Source organism: Macadamia integrifolia, unplaced genomic scaffold (assembly GCF_013358625.1).
Source record: "Macadamia integrifolia cultivar HAES 741 unplaced genomic scaffold, SCU_Mint_v3 scaffold1861, whole genome shotgun sequence".
Lineage (NCBI taxonomy): Eukaryota > Viridiplantae > Streptophyta > Magnoliopsida > Proteales > Proteaceae > Macadamia > Macadamia integrifolia.
Genome location: NW_024868391.1, coordinates 1 through 14,233, shown reverse-complemented (window position 1 = coordinate 14,233; position 14,233 = coordinate 1). Strand labels below are relative to the sequence as shown.

The window sequence follows — 14,233 nt, the reverse complement described above, 5'->3', positions numbered from 1 at the left end:
ATCCCCACTGGATGTGTATCTGAATTCTGAATTGGCGCCGTCATGGAACGGCTGTCCGCTGTCAGCTGTCAGCTGTCAGCTGTCTACTAAAAAATATCTTTCCCAATCTACGATTTTGACACGTCACAGACTTTTTTGGTCGATGGATTTTAGAATATTTTGGAACCTATCGTCATCTGACAGCTCTGTGACAGCTAGGACTAGCTGTTTTAGGATTATTTCCCACTCTCAGATTCCTACAGAATCCATATTATTTGTTTGTTAAAGTTCTTGAAATGGAAGTGTTTGATAATGGGATAGAGAGAGAATATAAAAGCAGTAAAGGTAAACAGCTGAAGCTTCTGAGCTGACGTCAGTTCATGAAGATTGGTGTTCCAGAAAAGTCCATCTCTTAAACCGCAAGCTTTCGTGTTTAAATCGATCCATCGATATCTCCATTAGAGATTAAAACACAGAAGAAGAAGAAGAAGAAGAAGAAGAAGAAGAAGAAGAAGAATGGATCCGTGCCCATTCATCCGGCTAATCGTTGAATCGTTAGCTTTAAAACTCCCACAGTCGAGTAAACCAGCAGGGTCAGGTGTCCACCCATCATCCACTCCATGTTTCTGCAAACTCCAACTCAAGAACTTCTCCCAGCCACAAACAGCTCTCCTGTCTCTCTGTTCAACCTCCGGTGACTCCCCACCAGACTCACCCTCTTTCTCCGCCTCCTTCCACCTCGAACCCACCATCCTCCGCCGTCTCGCCGCCAAGCCCACAACCTTAAACTTGTCTGTTTACACCGGCCGTATGGGTCGCACTTGCGGTATCAGCCACGGTAAGTTACTGGGCCGGGTTCGCGTCAGCATCAACTTAATGGGGACAGAGTATCGAGCCTGTGTGTTCCAGAGCGGTTGGTTGAAGCTGGGCAAAAAACCGGACAGACCATCGGCTCAATTGCACCTGGTGGTCCGGGCTGAGCCTGACCCACGGTTCGTCTTCCAGTTCGGCGGCGAACCGGAATGCAGTCCGGTAGTGTTTCAGATCCAGGGGAATATAAGACAACCTGTGTTTAGTTGCAAGTTTAGCTCTGATCGGAATTCCAGATCACGGTAAGTTTTTCTTTTCCATTCTTAACGGTTTCTTTCAGATCAATGTGGTTTCAAATTGAAAGTGAATGAAATGTAACTGAAAATTTCAAGTGGGTTCTGCTCTGCTTTCGTTTCTTGTAACTGAAGTTCCATTTTCTGGGAAAACCACATCTGTTCTGATCTGCTTTGCTGTGAAAGTTGAAGAGAAAATCTAACCTTTTGCTAAAGGGAAATCCTAGATTCCACATTGCCAACCATAATGAACCTTTCTTTCCTTTTTTTTTTTTTCTTTTAATTTCCTCTGTTGCTAACTTCACTTCCTAAGCATGCTTTCTGAAGAAACTTCTAAAATTGATTGCTTCATAGAAAGTAATATTTGATTAATCAATAAGAATTAGAAGAATATTTACAAAAGCCACCAGTAACATTCTCAAAGATTTTTTTTTTTGGTAAGTCATTCGCACGGATCATGAGCCCTATATGCTTTCCAAAGGAGAATCATCATTTTTGTGTAAAACTTATTAGCTCTGTTTGTTTTCGTGTGAAATTATTATACGTAAAATTCTTTTACATGGAAATTTTATATGTTGAAAGCTTTTCCTTTATAAAAGGTAAAATATACATAAATGGTGGGGAAAAATAACATGGCCCTTAGACACATGCAGGGGTGAAATGACTGCCCCACTTTCATAGAAAAGTAGAAATTTTCCTTGCTATTGATGCCCCGGATGTGTTCTCATTGGTCCCTAGCTGGTGTAGGGAAACCCTCTTCGTAAATGTTATTATAAAAAATTTTCAATCTTGTTACACAATAAAATCATTTTAAAATTTTACGTAAAATAGTATTATTATTATTATTAGTTTTGAATTATGCTACCCTCATGATATAGTTGTAATAACCATAAATGGATGGATGTCATAGATGTGTAACAGATATATGATCCATCTGAAGGCAATAAAGAGGATTAAACTTTGATAGGAACCAAGTTCCTACTTCCCAAGCTCTCAACCAAAACAATAGAATCTTGAAGGGTAGTTTAGAAAATACTTAAACCTAAGAGGGTAGCAAGAACATGGCTGCTAGGTAGTAGCAATTTTTTTTTCTCCTAAGGAAAAAACAAAAAAGAAGGTGCCATCAAGATATTAAAATTTTTTGTGAGGGAAGAATTAATATTAAAATTACATGTGAGTAAAATATGATCCCTAAAGTATAATTTTATAAAGTTAATTAAAACTATAAAAATTAAATTTAGTGATAAAATTTTCTTCTTTAACTATTTTATGTCGAAACAATTGACGCTCAGTGTCAAATTTATCATTAACTTCATGTCAACTATCTATAATGCTAGTTGGGTCCGGTTGGTTTCAGTCTCCACCTTTTAAAGTTCCACAACATTTCTGTTTGTTTAAATAATCAGACATTGTAAGCTCGAACATGGACACATTCCTAATATTCGGTCGATCAATTTCCTCTCCATAATCTCTTTTCTGATGAGGGTTTCCACTCCATAATCTGGCTCAAGGTAATTGGCTAATCGGATAATTATTGGGATTAAACTAGATAATTGACTTTTTGAGCTATAAACAGTCTTTGACTTCTCCACATCATCCTAATTAATTTCTTTTCTTCTCTCTGGCTTATATTAAACGACTTTTGTGAATTGTGAAAAATCAGATCTCTGCAACTAGATTCCGGCTACAGAACAAGGCGATGGATCAGTTCCTTTGAAGCCGAGAAAGAACGTCAAGGAAGGGAGAGAAAAGGGTGGATGATCACAGTACACGATCTTTCAGGCTCTCCTGTTGCAGCTGCTTCCATGATCACACCCTTCGTCCCCTCCCCGGGATCTGATCGTGTGTCACGTTCCAACCCAGGAGCATGGCTAATCCTCCGCCCTCACGGCTTCTCCATCAGCAACTGGAAGCCTTGGGGACGCCTCGAAGCATGGAGAGAACGAGGTAGCAATGATGGTTTGGGTTACAAGTTCGAGCTCGTCAATGACAGTGGCACCAACATTGGAATCCCCATTGCTGAAGCTACCATGAGTGTCCGAAAGGGTGGAAATTTTTGTATCGACACTAGCACGGCCAGTGGTGGCGGCGGCGAAGCTGTGTTGTGGTCGTGGCCTGCCGCTGTTAGAGGGTTTGTGATGGGTTCGACTGTGGAAGGAGAAGGGAAGATGAGTAAGCCAATGGTACAAGTGGGTGTGAGGCATGTGAGTTGCATTGCTGATGCTGCTCTCTTTATCGCTTTATCTGCTGCCATCGACCTTAGCATGGACGCCTGTAGGCTTTTCTCTAGTAAACTCAGAAAAGAGTTTTGTCATGACCACCAAGATTATATTACTTAGAATTTTGCTCTCCTATACCATGACAATCCAATTACAGGTTTGAGCGTGGGAGAACTATTTGACCCCTCTAATTCTCTTCTTTTCATTCTTTGTTAAATCTACTCCCTTTTCTTTTCTTTTCCTTCTCTTCTTCTTCTTTTTCTTTTTTTTTTTTTTTGGTACAATTCATTCTTTCTTCCATACTTCTTCTACCTAGTTTTGTCACTTTTGGTCACTTTTTTTTTTGGTGGGGTCGTTGGGTAGTTTGGGCTTGGGTTTCCCTAATACATCATGATGAGATCAGAGGTCAGAGAACAGATTTTATGTTTATAATTTCACACATAATGAAGCTGTACAGATAAAAGTGAGTTAGTTCGTTAATGTTTTATGTTTATTTATTCATGAGATTGGATGGTACGATCATCTAGTCGTGCGGATAAGTATTCAACATCTGCGTCTTTTACTTTCAAATACAGCCCTCTCTTTATTCATTTATTTTTTGATGGTAAATGTCATTCATGTAATTTAATCATTCTCACTTCTCAGTGCTTTTCATATTTTCTTGGATGGCCTAATGGGCGATTTCCAATTTGATTGCTAATTATTATTATTTTTTGTTCAGTTTCCCACATTATCATACTAAGCACATATGTCAGCTTGGCTTAAAGTTTTTTCAGGGGTGGGTTAGAAAATTCCACTTTCGGAAAAATTTGTCCACCCGTCTGGCCTTTGGGATTCCATTTTTCAGACTGCTACTAGGGGTAGTTGGAGAGTAGCCAAAAGTTTTCCCCTTTTTATTGCCTGCGAAACATTTTTCCAAAATTGCACCTAACCAACAAACTGTTTAAATCATAATCGATAGATCTTTTATAAATTGATCTGGTTTTGGTTTCTAAAAGTGAATCTATTTATTAAAAGATGCGGTTCAGTTTCAAACTGGTAAACCATTGACTTTGAACTTGATTAAAATTTGCATGTAATTGAATAGATTATACAAACTAAATTGATTAAGAAAAACTGGTTAATACTGACATTTTATATACCATGTAAATTATAACAAAAAGATTTATTAAATTTCCGTAAGAGTTAAAAAAATTAAATGAACAACCTAAAATACCCCACTTTTGTAGGGAGGAGGGTGGTTGGTTGGAGGAAGAATGAAAAAAAAAAAAAAAGATGAAGGAGAGAACGAAGGATGTTGGAGGTATTTCAGGTCTTATATTATTTTTTACGGGGATTTCGTAAATCTTTTCACATCATAAATGGTTATAAAATATAATTTATACCAATCAGTATTGGAAATATTTTTACCATTCGGTAGATCTAGGTAATTAACTCCCCTTTAATTTAAACTATTTTTTATTTCTGAAGTCACAATTTAGGCCTAGATATCGTATTTCATGGTCAGGAATATCATACTTTTGTTATTCACAAAAAAATGTCAGATTTAGGCTGCGTTTGGTAGTCATGTAGTTCTAGAAATGATGTTTCGTGTCAAAAGCATAATTTTCAGTTCCTGTGTCAAAATATTGTTTTAAAACAAAAAAAAATGTCAGATTTAGGCTGCACTTGATAGTCATTCAATTCCAGAAACGACGCTTCGTGTCAAGAACAAAATTTTCAGCTTCTGTGTCAAAATGTCGTTTTAAAACAAAAAAATGGTGTTTGCTGAATTTGTTTCAGGAACGATTACCCTAGTTGTTCATTTTTTTGTATTTGGAACGAAACCGAAATGACGGAACAATGTTTTGTCATTCCATCATTTTGCGTTTCTAGCATTTTTTTCCCTTTTCGTTAAAAAAAAAAAAAAAAAAAAAAAAAAAGGAAAACAAAAACTTAATTCCGTTTTTTTTTTTTTTTTTTTTTTTCCATAGAACAGAAAAACGCCAGAAACGTTTTTCTGGATGACTACCAAATGCAGCCTTATATTTTAGGCTTTAAAAATAGTTTCATTCCCGATTGAGCCAAGAAATGTCAACTCAAACCAACAACAAAACTGCAACCAGTAAAAATCGTTTAATCGAAACCATTTATTAATTGGTTTCAATTTGGGATATTATAATCATTTAACAAATGGTTAAACTTTGGCTTCATCCCTTCATACCTTAAACCTGACTGATTAATAGAAACCAAATCGATTAAGACCCTTACCTACATTGTTCTGAAATGTGAAAGAATGTGTTGGCAATTCCAACAATTGAGTAAAAGACCTTGGGGATTAATGACTTGTCCATAAAATTGGGCACATATATCATATCTATTTATCTTTTCTTTCTTTTTTTTCTTTTTTTTTTCTTTCTTTTGGGGGGGGGGGCAGGTGAAAGGGATTTTATTCAGAGAATGAGAGAAATTCATTGATGCCAAGCATTGATCTTGGATACATGTATTGGAAATGGGCTGAGCTGTCATGCTCATCACAGACAGTGCCCATGTCACACCTTGCCCCAAATTATAGGCCAAGGTATGTGGTACTGAATTCTCAACCCAGTTAGCCTAACCCTCCAGGATAAAAAATGTAATATCTTAATTTCGCAAATGCCACAAAGACCACAACTAAAATTAGAGTATGCTAATAAAATCATACAATTACCACTTGTGATGTGCTAAAATGATAAATTACATTATAAAATTTTCATATCTAAAAGCAATTGTAATTTACATTATTACTTACTACACATCACATAAATATATACATCAAAAGAAATATCCAAAATAATAGAAGTGATGTCCATCAACATCCTGGTGACTCGTAGACACAACCTCACAACCGTTGCCAAAGTCCAATCCTACATCAGCACCGGTTCAACAATCTAAAAAGAGTAATCAACGAGGGATGAGCTTCACAAGCCCAGTCAGGGGTGTACATGCAAGCACACACAAACAAATGATGGAATACATGCTCAAACAAATTAAATGATGCTCATGATTTGGTTTTAGCAAACAATACCTAGCAAACAATTACTAAGTCCAATAAAGGGTATCAGTGCTACTGTAACATAGGTCGTATCCGTGGTCCTGAAAAATTCATCGATCACCTGGCAATACAATTTAGTTGCAAATCAGGAGCTTGCAGGTCCCGAAAAACCATTGGTCACCCTGCAAACCCCTAATGGGTAACCCCACCCTACAACCATAGTCCCGAAAAACTCATCAGTCACTCGAGCTATAGAATAGTCATGGTCCTAAAAATCCCCTCGGTCATCAATGCTATGGGGCAGCCACAGTCCTGGAAAACCCATTGGTCACTCGTGCTGCATCCACCTCTGAGTACAGTACGTTGTACTGCGGACATGGTACTCTCACAAACATACCATCCCCTGGGATTAGCCAGTACCTAACCCCCTACTGGCAAGGGTGTAGCACCAGGGTCTATAAATCCTAACTAGATGCAATCTACATGAATGTATATACCATCATTATTCATCACACACCATACATACACACATCCTCTAACCTCTAGTCCCACGGTACCGGAAAGAACCTTGGCCACATCATGCCCTAGACCATCAGAGCCACAATCATAACTATACTATTGACCTCTAGGCCCACGGTACCGGAAAGAACCTCTGCCATACCGTGCCCTAGACCGTCAATACCACAGTTACAACTATAGACCTCATCCATAGAACCACAATCCATATTCATAACTCACCATCACATAACCACAATCACCTACCTCACTTACCTCCACGGTCCAGGAACCCTTCCATAGCCTCATAAATCCATATTCACAGGTTAGTAATAAAAATAACATAAGAGTAGCAATTCAATTATATCACAATCACAAGATAACAATATGCATACACAATGTCACAATGCACACACATATGCATGATTCATGCAAACTAGAAAAGAATTTAGAAACATTCTGTAAAATAAAGTCAAACACCCACTCACCTCAAAACCTAAATCACAAGTGCGATAGGATTCCCGCAATCAACTTCATATCCTAGCCCGATTGTTTTAGGTTCCTAAATCAGTGTGTATCATTTTTGTTAAACATTCATACACCTAATATGACTGTATAGGTTCACTGTTGAACCCAAAATGACTCAACAACCCATGCTCAAACCTAATTTAAAGTTTCGAAAAAGCCCTCGAACTACAGCTAGCCAAAGGGCTAATTTGGGTAAAAAGTTAAGGGACATAAGCCACAAGGGGTAGGGTACTAACCAGCCAAAACAGGGGCTGATTGGGCTTAAAACACCCCAATCAGTGGGAGACAACCGACTGGCCACTTGCCCAACCGATGGGTCGATTTTTACAGAAATTTCTGCACTCCCAGAGGTTGTTCTGTGGATTTCCTTGGGTTGGGCTGCCCATGGCTGATGGGTATTGGCCTTGGCAACTTGGGGAAGATTCCCTAAGGTCTTTAGGATCCTTTTGCAGCCCCCAAAACTCCCAATTACATGAATTAAAATTCTGCCCTAATGAATTCCCTAAATTTCTTCCCTGGGATGGCAGATTCAGTTCTGGGAACCCATTCCTGAACCTATGGAGCTCGAACCCAGTTTATGGGTGGCTATAGGGACTTGCTATAGGTCTACATACTACTGAGAATACATGGACAACAAGAATTAATCATCAATTTAACCTGTACAATAAAATCAACCTAAGAAACCAGCCCAATTCACATGTATGCAATCCAAAATTCCATTCTTGGTGGCTGCATGCTTAAGAATTGGCTGTTGCCCCATCCATATATGCATCTGAACTATTGAACAGCAACTATAGATAGAATTTCTTACCTTAAGACATGCTTGCAGTAAAGGAAAGGCAGAAAAATATTGGCAGCAACCTTGCATAGTATTATAAGAACTACAACACCATGGAGCAACACCATGGAGCAACCCCTATTTCAGCTTGTATGTAGGTTGTTCTGTTAAAAGAACAGCAGCAGGTGCAGCTGCAAACATGTAATAAAATGGGTAGGCAGCAGTAGAAGAGGTCAACAGTGTGCACGTAGCAGCAGCAGCTCCCTTCTCTCCTTCTATTTCTTCTTCTTCTTCCTCCCTTTGTTGCTGTTCCACTGAATTTGCAGCAAAAAATAAGGTGAAACAATGGCATTGGCTTGCTATATAATTCAGCCATAGGGTCCTTAGGGCCCGTTTGGCTGAACACCCTAAAATTACTTTCCAAAACTCATTTTAAAAAATATAAAACTAAAAATAATTAAAATCAATTTCTCATTAATGGACCTCACCAAATATTGACCTATTAGGTTGGATTTAGTCAGCATCATGACTTCTACATGTTGGGTAAGTGTGAGGCTCGGGGTTGTAGGGATGTGGGACCCACAAGAAAAACCAAATTTTCCTGTATTTTGCTAGCCGAACCGGTTGGTTGGTTGGCAACAGGGTATCCCACTGGTTTGCCCATTTCTAACTCATTGGCCGTCCTACTTCTTGGGCTTGTGATTTTACTCAATGTAGGACTAGTCCCACTCCTTTTTGACCATTTTTATGCTCCTTCCTTGGCCAATGAATCAGCCAAATTCTCTCTCTCACTAATGTACATATGGATCCAGAGCAGAGCAGCCTACTTTCTTATGCCAATTGGGTTATAACACTAGGGTCAGCTGCTTCCAGTTTAGGATATTACAACCTGCCTTGCCAAGGATTCAACTATATTGTTAAGGTCCCTTTTTTTTGGGGGGGGGGGGGTGGGAAAATACTTTTTAAAATCCCTAGGAACAACAGGAATATGGTAGAGAACAAAAGAAAAATTACAAGGCTCAATATAGAATTTCAAATCAAGAATATCCTCTAAGTGTAGACACCCAATTTTGTCTCCCTCCTTCGGCTATGATAAAATATGGATCTTGGATGCGACTTTTGAATTTTGATCAACAGAGATGATGATTGACTGAGAAAACCCGGAAACGTTCCCCACCTGCCTGAAAAACCTAAAAACCCCGCGTGGGAAGGAGGAGGGTTCAATTTTGACTTTTCATATACAAAGGAATCCGGTCAAGATGACCGTAAAGATGGATAGTACTCAGAAATACGATTCCGACGATTTATGGTACGTCAAAATTAGATTGTAGGATTGCCTGCAATCTCCCCTAGAAAATCACATTTTTTCAACGCGCATGTTGTGCACACCAACCAGCCAAGCCAGCCAGCCAGCTAGCCCAGCTAGCCATCTAGCCAGCCCAGCTAGCCAGCCAGCTAGCCTAGCCAACTAACCAGCCAAGCTAGCTAGCCAGCTTGCCAGCCAGCCAGCCAGCTAGCTCAGCCAGCTAGCCAGCCCAGCCAGTGAGCCAGCCCAGCCTGCTTGCATGCAAGCCCCCGCGGTAGGACCTACGTGCCCCCGTCGCATACTAAGTGCCTCTGTTGCACGTTGTGTGCACCCCTACTGCATAGCCTGCATGCCCCCGCCACATGGCCTATGTGCCCCCGCCACATGGCCTATGTGCCCCCACCACATGGCCTATGTGCCCCTACCGCACGTTGTGCGTGCCCCTGCTGCATGGCCATGCACACCTACTTTCTTGCCACATGCACCTTGCCTACACCATGCACATGCTACCCTGCACAGTTCAACCTACACCTATGCCAACCTCCCCACACATCCTTATGCCTAGCCTGTGCCCAGCTATACACCATCACTTGCACACACTGTGCACATTGCTTGCACACCCATGCCAACCTCCCTACACACCCTTATACCTAGCCTGTGCCCAGCTACACACCATTACCCACACACACTGTGCATATTGCCCGCACACCCATGCCAACCTCCCCACACACCCTTATGCCTAGCCTGTGCTTAGCTACACACCATTACCCACACACATTGTGCACATTGCCTGCACACCCATGCTAACCTCCCCGCACACCCTTATGCCTAGCCTGTGCCCAGCTACACACCATTACCCGCACACCCTATGCACATTGCCCATATTCCCTATGCATTTCAGCCCAACCTTGTGTGTCATCGTCAATGGCCGGGATGGGTGTTCCCCTAACCCGATGGGTGAAAAAATTCCCTCTTCACCCACTTGAGACTAAAAAACCCTTTTTTTTACTAAGGATTTTCTCTCCAAGAACCCACTTTTTACCCATTGGATAAAAACCTTTCCCCCCACCCATTTTGGTCCAAGGACCTCTTTTACCTAGTGTGTAAAAGCCTTATCCCCCCACTTTAGGCAAAAACCCTTTTTTCGTCCGTTGGATAAAGATGTTTCCTCTTTCTCATTGGCCTGAAAAACCTATAAATACTCCCCTCCTTTGGATTTCACACACCAAAACCCCACCTCACTCCCTTGTAGTGAAACTCTCTTCCCCTTCCCCTCTTGATTTTCTTCGGGTCTTCAGAGCGATCTTTGTCAAGATCCGAAATCTTGTTTGGATCTTCGAAGTGTTCTTCGGGACTTTGAAGATCTTCAATCCAAGTTCTTAGTTCGATCCAGTTTTTTGCTAAAAGTAGTATGTTCTTCAACCCCCTCCTTTAAGTGTTCTTGAGTTTTACCCAAAGTAGAAACCACCCTTTGAGGTTCGTCGGGTCTAGGGAGAGTTCTTTGTCAAGATCAAAACTCTATTCGGATCTTCAAAGTGTTCTTTGGGGCTTTGGAGCTCTTCAACCTATTTTTTTGGTCAATCCGTTTCTTTCTAAAAATAACAAATCCTAACGGAAGCTGTGTCTGAGTGCCCCTAGAATCTTTTCAGAAATAGCCATTCCCAGTGGAAGCTCTGCTGAAGTGCCACCTCAGTCTAGCCCTCCCCTAGCCTATCCCCAGCGAAAGCTCTGCCGGATTGTCAACTCACCTAAGCCCAAAAATAGCCTTCCTTAGCTAAAGCTCTGTTTGAATCCAAACTCAAAAGTAACTATTTCTACCCAAAACCCTATCCGAATACCATCACAATCAGCATCTCTCAAGAAAGGAAGTTGGTGGTCAAGACCATCTTCCCCTGAACCAGGAGAATCCCAAAAATAGTTTGAGCCAGTACTAATCAGGGGCCCACCTCTCTTGACCCGAAATAAGGGTTAAGTTCAGGTATAATTTTTCAACCAACTTGTCATAATGTAAACTTTATATAGACCTTGTTTTAGTGCATATAGTAGTTTGAATTCAATTAATGTATATATGTGTGATAACTTAGCCATGCATTTCGAATAGTAATAATTGTGAAAAATGTTCGTTCTCAAGCATCTAGTGGGAAGACCGGTTGAACCGGGCAGATTGGGTGCCTAACACCTTCCCAATTCTATAACCTGACACTTACCCTAAATCTCTAGACCAGACCAAAATTTGGGCCATTTTCTCAGGAATCGGGCCCACCCTTGGGTCATAAGCCCATAACCCTAGGTGGTGACTCCAAACCCCATTTGTATGATCCCGATCCCCATATTGGACCATCATCAAACCTCTGTCTCAAATGATGAATTTTACACTCTTGCAAAATAGGTCTCCATGTATCTTTAAGCGGCAATACGGTAGTGGGGAGCTTGTAAGCAAAGCACACACGACACGAACCCCTCCCCTCAAATGAAAGAGAAGGAGAGAGGAGAAAGGTCGGGATGTGAGAACATATTCCACCACCATATTTGTTTAAAAGTATGTTTGGTTAACCCTATGTTTGTAATTGTATTCGCTAACCGCATCTTGCATCATGCTCGAAGTGAAAACATTTAGCAAGGGACTCCCTGTTATGCCCGCACCCTCAGAGAGGTTAACACATGTCATAGAGAGTACTCTGAGAGCAAATGATACCCGCTTCTTGTACAAGAATGGAAAGTATTGTCAAACAATATGGATGTTGTATTTATGCCAACACTCTTGGGGAGGTTCGTGCACTTTATGACATTCTGAGATCGAATGCGTCATCAAACGGCGAGGATGTCCTTATTTGTGCCAGCACCCTCGAGGAGGTCTGTGCACTTTACGGTATTCTGAGATCAAATGATGGTTACCCTATATTACACTTTTTCACACAATCACTCATGGTTCCATCACCCCATGGCCAATTGCTTAACCTCGTGTGTAGTCACAAGTAATGGGCAAGGAAGTCACCCCCTTGATCTCATACCTATGGATATATTAAAAGGATCATGTACCTTTCGTATATAGATCCTGTCAAGGAAGCCTTTTCGGTCCTATTGCATCCATCGCATGCTTGCATCATGTAGAAAATAGATGAAGAAGTTAGGAGTGCCACAAGCTAACTGTAGAACTTGTTTGCTGTCTTGAAAAGGAATATTCCTATATTATATTTTTGTCATAAAGAATTACTTTCCTAAGTGGGTTTCAGATAAAAGGTGTCCCTCCGCCTTAAGGAAAAAGTCCAGATACGTGACTCAGGGGTAATCCCATCAGAGTCACGTCAAGTCCTGAGAAGTCTCGAGAAAATTAGGAGGAAGAACACCTAGTGGGAAAAAGAATAAGGAAAGTACGACTTTATTACATGGAATGTCTTATGGGAATATTCTCGATAAGCCATTTGTATAAATCTCCCACTTATGACATTGGGTGGACTAGGGGCATCAAATCCTATCCACCCCTATCATTAAGCGGACTAACTTTGGATGGATCATTGATTGTTAATCTAGTGAATGTGTGAACAAGGGGTTGGGAATTCAAGAATCCTAAAATAAGCCACTTTTGGTTCAGGCATAATTCCATACCTCAAGTATTCTCCGTGGTCCCTTTAGACGCGTCAGGGTAATTGGTTGACTTGCCTAAGTCCAGTGTCACCTTCATCGTCTCCTCGAGATTGTCTACCACCAAGTGATTACAGCCCAGTTAGTATGGATCCACATGACTCTAAATCACCCGAATAGGCCTAGATCCATCCTGTTGAGACCTTGCAAACAGAAATGGCTGAAGTCAAGAGAGGGATAGCTTAGATATTGCATACACTTTAGAACCCTCCCAGAGCTTATCCCAGGAATGAATCAGCAATGACTATAGGAGATGTGGAATAGAATGGAGGTACAGGTCATCGCGGGAACTCTTCTCAAGTTGACTCAGGAGAACCCGAGCATGTCAGACCAACTGGTCAAATATGATCTTCACCTACCCATCTAAATGGTCAGCGAGGGGCCTATTCCAGGGTTCCTCCTCCCAAGGTGGTGATTGAAGATGAAGAAGAGGAATTTGTAACACACGTCCGCATTGAGCCTCTAGATATGGAGAAAGAAAGGAAACTCAGAGAGCAGTTAGTGAAGTTGGAGAACATTATTTGAGCGGGAAAAAGCTTAGAAGGCCAAGCAGTGGATTCAAAGGAAATGAGTTTCTTTTCTTGGGTAAGAATTCCAAAAAAATTTAAATGGCAGAATGATAGGTTTGATGGGTCAGGAGACCCTAAGGCTCACCTCAAAGTCTTCCTCAGCATCACCAAGTCGTGGCAACTGGAAGATAACCAGATGGGGGCAAGCCTTCATGCTAACCCTATTAGGGCCAGCACTAAGGTGGCTCACACAGTTGGAGTCATCCCAAACTCAGAATTGGGCGACGGTGGTGAAAGCCTTCACCAAACAGTACTCATCCAATACCGAAGTGGATGTGAAGTGATGAGAACTTGAGACTTTGAGCCAGCAGCCTAGAGAAGGATTCACCACCTTCTTGATGAGGTCTAGAGATAAGGCCGCTAAGATGGCATATTAGCCTTCAGAAGCAGAGCAAGTGGAGATGTTGATAGAAAACCTGTCGAAGCCCTATTATGATGTTCTTTACTATCAGTATTTGCAAACTTTTGATGCCTTATGAGCCATCGGAACACGTGTGGAGAATAGAATTTTGAGAGTGACCCAGTATCAAGGGTCCTCCCAAGATGCAAGCAAGAACACTCGAGTCGGATGGGGAAAGAGTCCAAAAACTACTATAGTGAG

At 41.0% G+C, this 14,233-nt stretch overlaps 1 protein-coding gene across 1 annotated transcript; it reads left to right on the top strand.

Annotated features, from left to right (window-relative positions):
• Positions 1–300: 300 nt before the first annotated feature.
• On the top strand, positions 301–3,781 carry LOC122065029. The gene is made up of 2 exons (XM_042628821.1): positions 301–1,091; positions 2,746–3,781. Exons 1-2 carry the CDS (start codon positions 496–498, stop codon positions 3,419–3,421), a joined length of 1,272 nt encoding a protein of 423 aa, XP_042484755.1. The 5' UTR covers positions 301–495; the 3' UTR covers positions 3,422–3,781.
• The last annotated feature ends 10,452 nt before the right edge of the window (positions 3,782–14,233 follow it).

Bases quoted from the DNA above. Each gene is read 5' to 3' on its own strand.
- LOC122065029 (XM_042628821.1), top strand. From the start codon at position 496: ATGGATCCGTGCCCATTCATCCGGCTAATCGTTGAATCGTTAGCTTTA. The intron at 1,092-2,745 runs GTAAGTTTTTCT...GTGAAAAATCAG, and splicing joins GATCGGAATTCCAGATCACG to ATCTCTGCAACTAGATTCCG.